General features: G+C 42.9%; 1 protein-coding gene across 1 annotated transcript in view; it reads right to left on the reverse strand.

Moving 5' to 3' along the window:
• Positions 1–8433, reverse strand: part of TBC1D22B (TBC1 domain family member 22B) — a 58614-nt gene extending 50181 nt beyond the window's left edge. Inside the window, exons 1-2 of the mRNA XM_018557249.1 lie at positions 8318–8433; positions 8104–8148 (exon numbers count right to left, since the gene is read on the reverse strand). Coding sequence (XP_018412751.1) covers positions 8104–8148; positions 8318–8370 — 98 coding nt within the window. The 5' untranslated portion in view covers positions 8371–8433. The remainder of the gene's footprint in view (positions 1–8103; positions 8149–8317) is intronic.
• Between the last annotated feature and the right edge of the window lie 234 nt (positions 8434–8667).

Below are 8667 nucleotides of genomic sequence, written 5' to 3' on the forward strand. Positions count from 1 at the left end.
AAAAAAAAAAAAAAAAAAAAAAAAAAAAAAAAAAAAAAAAAAAAAAAAAAAAAAAAAAAAAAAAAAAAAAAAAAAAAAAAAAAAAAAAAAAAAAAAAAAAAAAAAAAAAAAAAAAAAAAAAAAAAAAAAAAAAAAAAAAAAAAAAAAAAAAAAAAAGAAGAAGAAAAGAAAAAGGGAGTGCCAACTTTGTTCTACAGAGACATGAGAAATGCAAGTATAGTCTGACACCCGGGACCCGCGAGGGAGGTCCATCCATAAGTGCATTGCTTACAGCTCCCTTGCGTGTCCTATAGAAGTGCCTGGAAAGGAGTGGTCACATTCTGGCTCCCGACACCTCTACAGGGAGTGTAAGGGAGCTGTACAAGTGGATGCTCATATGGATGGAGCTCCGTCACAGCACAGGCTGAGGATCCACTCCAGTTCTCGTTAGGTAGGGAGACTGGGTGGATTTAAAAATGATAAAAGAAAAAAACTTACTTCTTTTAAGTGTGTGTACGTGTGTGTGAGAATGTCTGTGGTTGTGTGTGTCTGTCAGTGTGTTCGAGAGCCCATTCACACTAGAACAGTGCGTTAATCGCACAGTCCCATGCGATTAACGCACTGTACCAAGCAATCGCACCTACCGTGCATTCTGGTGTGGGAGGTGTAGTGAATTGTCATTCATTTAAATGACACCCCCAAACGCATCTCCCACCCACAGTTCTGTCGCCTAAATTGGAACGCACGGTACCACAATGCTGTGCGCTCCATTGCAGTGCAACTTGGGTGACGACTTAATGACCAAGGACTAATGTGGGTCCTGATGTTACACAGGTTGAGAACCACTGCCCTATACTACCATCCCGCGAAGCCGTGCGCTAGGGATTTTGAATGACTCGCTCAGCCTCCTGTGACAGTGTATGTCAGAGAGGAGTGCGGTACAAACACTCAGCAATCAGTGATCGCCGAGTGTTTGTAGATAGTTGAGGACACGGTATGTTGACTATATCCTCAATTATGAATGAATAGGAAGTGATCTACATTCACTCCTGTTCATTCATGATTGTGGTTATAGTAAACACACTATGTTCTCATGTTATGAATGAACAGGAACACTCAGTATAGAGGATTCTTGTTCATTGATAACAGCGGCTGCAGAAAAAGAGATTGAGGACTTTGTGTCCTCAATCTCTTTCTATTTTATAGGGAAACATCAGGGGTCTGTTAAGACCTCTAATATTTCCCCAAAGCCCCATAAAAGTAAAAAATAAAAATATTTAATAAAAAATGAATAAATTAAAAAAATTAAAATAAAAACATTTTCGCTTCGGCCTGACAATTTTTTTTATTTCGGTTTTTAAATTTCTATTTCGGTGCACCTCTAGTTTTTTAAAAACATTTTTACACCCGCTAGAGTTGTACGATTAAAGTTTTTCCTCACAAGCAACAAGCACACCAGGTCCAGCAGTTCCACAGAAACAAGAAAAAAAAATGTAGCTCTACAGAAACATTAAAAATTTAACTATAGGATGCTGGGTATTGTAGTTACAGAGACAGAAGTACCAGTACAGCATGCAAGGATGCGCAGTGCAAAAAGAAGCCCAAGTACAGTGTGGGGGTCTGATTATGCAGTAGAACAATATGGTGTGCTAGGGTGTATAGCACAGCTACAGGATAGATGTAACTATAGTATGGTGGACTTTACAGTTCTACAGAGGCAGGAACAGACAAGTGGCGGCAGGTAGGACTTGTAAATGTACAGAGACAGGACAGATGCCAGCGTGGAAAGTTGTAGCAATTGTAAAATTGTGTTTTGAGCATATCCTTGACCCTGCCATTATAAAAACTTTGAGAGAGAAATAAAATGTCTCTATTGACAAGTCAGACCTATCTGTCAATAGGGCAGAACAGAAAATGAAAGAATAAACTACAGCAATGGACAACCAAGTCATTTTACATATGTGAAAGATGCACTCTATTCAAAACTGATAATTGCAAACTTTAGGTTCTGTGTGACCTCAAGGTTAACAGAGGATTGACTGGTACTCTTTAAAGCCTTGGTTCTCAACTGGTGGGTCGTGACCCGTGTTCAGTGGGTCGCCGCATGCCTTTTACTTTTCTAGGCGAGAGGCTCCTCAGCCCCCTCCTAGCCTCCCCCTAGCACAGCACTGTCCATTCTTACACCAAGCAGCCATTCCAAATATGCTGCCTATCGCTGAGTGTTGACTTGAGGTGGGGTGAGCTGGTGTTATGGCCGCGAAGGAGCTCCCTCCATGCATGCATGCATGCATGCATGCATGCATGCATTCATTGCTTAAAGCTCCCTCTCGTGACCTGGACCGGAGTGACAGTCCGGCTCCCGACACCTCTACAGGCGCACATGTGAGCTGCACAGGCAATGCACATATAGATGGAGCTCCATCACAGCACAGCAGCCCACACTGCTGTGCGTTCCATTGCAGTGCGACTTGGGTCGTGACTTCATGACCGAGGACCATTGCTTTAAAATTTACAGGACCTTACACCACTGCAGAGGGGGAGGGGGAGGGGGAGAAAAGCTGGAAGGACCGGTCTAAGAACAAGCCAGCTCTGCGGTTTCAGTGAGTATATTTGTTTTAAGCACCTACACAAAGACAAGCAGTTAACCCTTGCAGTGCAGGGGAAGTCTCACAGCAAGGGTTAATTGAAGTTTTGCAGAGTTCTTTATATGGTAGACAGTAGGGATGTCCCAATACCATTTTTTCAAGACCAAGTACAAGTACTTTCCCTCAGATACTTGCCGATACCAATTACCAATACTTTTTCTTAAAGGGAAATGTGACATTTTTCTTAAACAATACAGACTAGTAGTCCTGTATAGCCATTCTCTATTGCTGTATAATCATTGATCCCATCAATCCATGATTACACAGCAATTATACAGGGCTGCGTGCAGGTCTCACCACCAAGCATGGGACCTTAGGCAGCCGAACTTGTTTAAAAATTTAAAGGGCTGGAATTGGCCTTCAGTATTGCGGCATTTTTACGAGTATTAGCAATCATGAAAATGCCCTGTATTGGCTCCAATACTTGTATCGGTATCGGGACATCTTTAGTAGGTCTGCAACTAACATAGTTACATATTATTTTAGGTTGAATAAAGACACAGGTCCAAGTTCAGCCTTTGTGTGCCTGTGTGTGTTTGTGGGTGCGTGCATGTGTGTATACGAGTCCCTGTGTGGTTTAGTTTTTATAAGAATACCTGTACTCCTGTATGTTACGGTCTCTGAGGAAGGTATCTAAATGATTTTTGAATGATTAAATACTCTCTGCTGATACCACTGCTTGTGGAAGAGAGTTCCAAAATGTAACCACTCTGACTGAGAAGAAGCCCCTATGCCCCTTGTGGTTAAATCTTTTCTCCACCAATTTTAGATGGTGGCCTTTGGTCCTTGTTAGGGAGTTTACAGTAAAGTTTATTGTTGATGTTGCCATCACCACCAAACATTTTGTACATTAAAATCATGTCTCCCCTTAGTCTCCTCACTTCCAGCATGAACAAGTTTAGGTTTAGCAACCTTGTCTCATAGCTTTGGTCCTCCAGCCCCTTAATTAGTTTTGTTGCCCTTCTTTGGACTCTCTCCAGCTCAAGTACATCCTTTCTGTGGATTGATGACCAAAACTGAACCGCATACTCAAGGATGAGGCCGAACCTGCGATCTATAAAAAGGTGCAAAATGATTGCTTTGTCTCTACAGTACATTCCCTTTTTTAATGCGTGACAGTACTCTGATCGCTTTGTTTGCCGCAGCCTGGCAGCACTTAATCATTTATTCACAAGCTTCCCATCTGCTGCTCCTTCACTCCCCTCGCCGGGCGTCGCAGTCTCACTCCATTCATAATCGATTTGTTGGCCGATTATTTTTTTCGATTAATCGGATAAAAAAACCAAAAACAAAACATAATTTATTCTAAATAAAAGATGATTGAGCGTCTCCAGAGATGCCCGGCCGCTTTTAGTAGCCGCCGCTGTCACTGCCGTTCCCGAGACTGCTGTGCCCAATGCAGCTGGGAACGGCACGGCTGCTCTGTGACAGGAGATCAAAGGGAGGTCGGTACATGATCTCTCCAGTCCCGGAATGCAGGAAGTGATGTATATTACATCACTTCCGCATTCTGCTGTCACTCTCCAGCTTCAGAAGCTGGGGAGAAGCTGGTGAAGCAGTTCTCCGCTTCATCAGCTTCTCAGGGGGTCCCTAGGTGACATCAGGGGTCTTGGAGACCCCTGATGTCTCCATAAAGAGGACCTGTCATGTAAACAAAAATGACGATTGCCCTATTGTGCCGCACATGTTACATATCGCTGCAAACGTCGGAGTGAAAGCAATAATTTTAGGGCCACCAATCGCTGAGAACACTAAACTGATGAGCAATTAAAGCATCGCCTATGGCCAATTTTCGGTGTGGTCGTTTTTTTTTTTTTTTGCGATTTTGCAGACGCCCGCAATTTTAAGGCTTGATATGTTTTGGTGTCTATTTACCCGACGTGATGCCATCTTTTATATTTTACCAAAAAAATGGGTAAGAATAAATGTTTTTTAAAACAACGTAGAGAGAACTTTAAAAAAAATAAAATAAAATAATTCGGAACTTTTTTCATTATATAGTAAAAAATAAAACCCCCCCAGTGGCGACTGTCCAAACAAGAGTCCAGTAGACATCCCAGGTATGAGAAAGTTTGAAACACAAAATTAAAAAATTATAATATAATTATAAGAAATTATAATATAATAATAATAAAAATGGTCCAGTAAATGGGAATTCTGGGGGGCGCTGCCTGATCCGTACCACAGTAAATAGAGTACCAATAAAGAAAGAAAGCGGGAAGCTTGTCACAAATGACAAGGAGAGGGCCGAGACGCTGAACACTTTTTTTCTCCTCAGTATACACTCAGGAGGGAAACGGGTTTGACACACGATAAAACTCCCACTTTAACTCAAAATATTCCACAGTGGTTGACGGAAACCGGGATACAACAAAGACTTAAAATGCTCAATGCAAATAAAGCGTTGGGACCGGATAACCTGCACCCCAAGGTACTTAAAGGAACTAAGCCAGGTTATAACTAGCCCATTAATCCTAATTTTTAAAAGGACTCCTTAATGACTGGTAGGATGCCCAGTGATTGGCGGAGGGCTACGGTAGTCCCAATATTCAAAAAGGGGGCAAGGTGCCAACCTGGGAACTATAGGCCGGTCAGTCTAACATCGGTAGTTTGTAAAATGCTAGAGGGCATAATAAAGGATTATCTGGTAGAATTTGTTCAGGAAAACGGGATAGTTAATGACAATCAGCACGTGTTCAGGAAAGATCGATCCTGCCTAACTAATTTGTTAACTTTTTATGAGGGGGTAAGTAGAGACATCGATGAAGGGAGGCCGGTAGATGTGGTATATCTGGATTTCTCAAAGGCTTTTGATACGGTACCACACAAACGCTTGCTACACAAGCTGAGGGCTATGGGCATAGATGAGGTGGTGTGTACGTGGATAGAGAACTGGCTACGGGAACGTGTCCAGAGGGTATCTGTAAATGGCACCTTTTCAGACTGGGCTAGTGTAATGAGCGGTGTGCCTCAGGGTTCTGTGCTGGGTCCCATATTGTTCAACTTATTTATTAATGACATCGGGGAGGGTGTTAACAGCGATATTTCCGTGTTTGCGGATGACACCAAAATAGGGAGGGTAATAGACACGGACTTAGACACTATAACATTACAGGAGGACCTGGATAAAATAGGGGAGTGGGCATTAATGTGGCAGATGAGGTTTAATGTCGATAAATGCAAAGTAATGCACTTTGGAATTAAAAATAAACAAATGGGTTATACAATTATGGGTATGCCGCTGGGGAAGTCAGAAATGGAGAAGGATTTGGGGGTCATTGTAGACCACAAACTGAAAGGTAGTTTGCAGTGCCAGGCTGCTGTAAACAAAGCTAGCAGGGTCTTGTCCTGTATTAAAAAGGGGATGTATTGCAGGGACAAGTCTATAATTTTGCCACTTTATAGATCATTGGTTCGACCTCATCTGGAGTACGCGGTCCAGTTCTGGTCACCAGTACTAAGAAAAGATGTCCTTGAGTTGGAAAAAGTCCAGCGAAGGGCAACCAAACTAATTAGGGGTATGGAGGACCAGAGCTACGAGACGAGGCTAATAAATTTAAACATGTTCACACTGGAGGTGAGGAGATTAAGGGGGGATATGATTTCCATGTACAAAATGTTCAATGGTGGTAGCAACATTAGCGACAAACTATTTAAAATTAACTCCATTACAAAAACTAGAGGCCACCACCTAAAATTGGTGGAAAAAAAATTCCAGCACAAGGGGCGAAGGGGGTTCTTCACAGTAAGATCAGTTAGGGTCTGGAACTCACTGCCACAGGCGGTGATTTCAGCAAATAATGTGGAATTGTTCAAGAAACTTTTGGACGATTTCTTAAGGGACCGTAATATACAGGGGTACGGGTACTCCTAGAATGAGATCCTAATAGGTTGGACTTGATGGACTAATGTCTTTATTCAACCTCAAATACTATGTAAGTTCACACATCACTGAGCTCGGTCGCAGAATCGTCGCTGTTTTAGGTCAAAAACGGTTTTAAACGGTAGAAAACAGCGATAGTAAATTAGAATCACTTGCAGAATTGAGTGATAGTGATTCATTGGGAAATTCGTCATCAGACACTGAAAGTGACTTTCAGTGTCTGATGATGAATTTCCCAACGAATCGCTCAATTCTGCAAGTGATTCTAATTTACTATCGCTGTTTTCTACCTGGTTTAAAACCGCTTTTGACCTAAAGGGAGGCTTTTTGGATGCCATGGACGTTTGCAAGTTTTCAAGCAGAATGAACAGTAAAAGTGCAGGCAAAATCTAGTGTGAAATAGTTTGATACATAAGTGTAATTATAGCAGATTACATTGTATTCTGTGTAAATGTCATTTTTTGACTCTTGAATTTCCGCCGGCTCCGCCCCCCGCTGTGACGCCCGAAAACGAAAGTAAAACTCAGATGCCGGCATCGGCCGTCCGCGTACATCAGAGGACACCGCGGGCTCGCAGGGGCAAGGTAAGTGCCACTTTTCTGTGCATTCCCGAGTCTGGCTCGGGGTTACCGCTCCTGGTATTGAAAGTTAACCCCGAGCCAGACTCGGGAATACCGCCAGGGAGGTTAAAATAACGTAGTCCAACCTGGGGCTACAACTAACGATTATTTTCATAATCGATGAGTTGGCCGATTTTTTTATTAATGGGTTAATCGTATTTAAAAAAATACCATCTTTTATTTCAAATAAAATACACAAATGGAGTGTTACAAAACGTAAACGTTTACGTCAGAATAAAACGTCATGCACATAGTTTGCACTTGCAACGCATGGCATTGCAGTACGGCAAGTTACAGTGCAGGTGATCACATTGAAATGAATGGTCTTTTAGACCTCTAGTGTCACCTTTCCCTTTCACTGGGGAATGACAGCCGTCTGCTGATGCAGGGACGTGGACAGCAGCAGAGGCACAGGAAGGCACCAGCAGTGGAAGGCACCAGCAGCGGCAGGCACCAGCAGCGGCATGCAGAGGCACAGCGGTCTCTCTTCCCTGCTGGTACCAGCTGCAGTGGGGAAAGCAGCAGGGATTGAAGCGGATACAGATCGCTGCAGCCGGCACCAGCGGGGAGGAGAACAGAGTAGCAGAGTGGCAGCAGTTGCACATTCAACTAATCAAACATGAGAAATCGTTAACGATTCTCATTATAATCAATTTAATCGATTTATTGTTGCAGCCCTAATCCCTAGTAAACAGACATAAGTCTCCACAGATAATCTTTTTTGTGGCATGCAGGCTCAACAGGTATATCCCAAGCTAGCCACACAGGTTACAATCTGATTGTACAATCTCTCTGCAAAGCTCCCACTAAAGTAAAAAGTCAATTGAATGTTCAGTGTCAGGGAGACTGTAACATGACATTACTGCTGTCAAAGCTAAAGGAGATTGTGAAATCAGTGGGAACATGGTACAGAGTTCTCGTACGTCTGTAGGATAGCAGATGAAATGAGCAGGAAAACACAGTGGTTAAGCCTTACCTCTTATCCAGTGGTGGTTGCTGGGCACCATATACAGGCAATATACTGGCAAAGAGAGAAATACAAATAAGCCATTATGGCCCCCGTTTTATGAAAAAAACGTCAATAAATCGCACATATAAATATTCGAAGCCAACTAGACAGAAGATAAGAGCAGCAAAACTGTTACCGGTTTGCTGATAATTACAAGACACACAGCTCAGCGTGAACGAACCTTCCCGGTACTTTGGCACTTCTCCTCCAGAACTGCCGCCTGTTCTCTGACATGACGTTGGCCTTGACAGATCCCACCAGCTAAGAACACTTAACCAAAGCCACCATGACAGGCAACCGAGTGTACAGCAAAAGGAGTGGAACCCGGAAAGCACGGGGACAGCCTTTTTTTTTCTCATAGCTCCCCCTGCTGGTGCCTGATTTTTAGTGTCTGCATGTGCCGTGCGACTGCAAGTGTCATCAGGATGAGTTTCTTTTCCGCGAATTAGTGCGCTCAATTACGCCGTCCATGCCATTGACCAGGGTTGTGTAGTGGCCAATCAGAAGCCAGATTATAAACTGCTGAGAGCT

Source organism: Nanorana parkeri, unplaced genomic scaffold (assembly GCF_000935625.1).
Source record: "Nanorana parkeri isolate BGI_ZX_2015 unplaced genomic scaffold, ASM93562v1 scaffold276, whole genome shotgun sequence".
Classification (NCBI taxonomy): Eukaryota; Metazoa; Chordata; class Amphibia; order Anura; family Dicroglossidae; genus Nanorana; species Nanorana parkeri.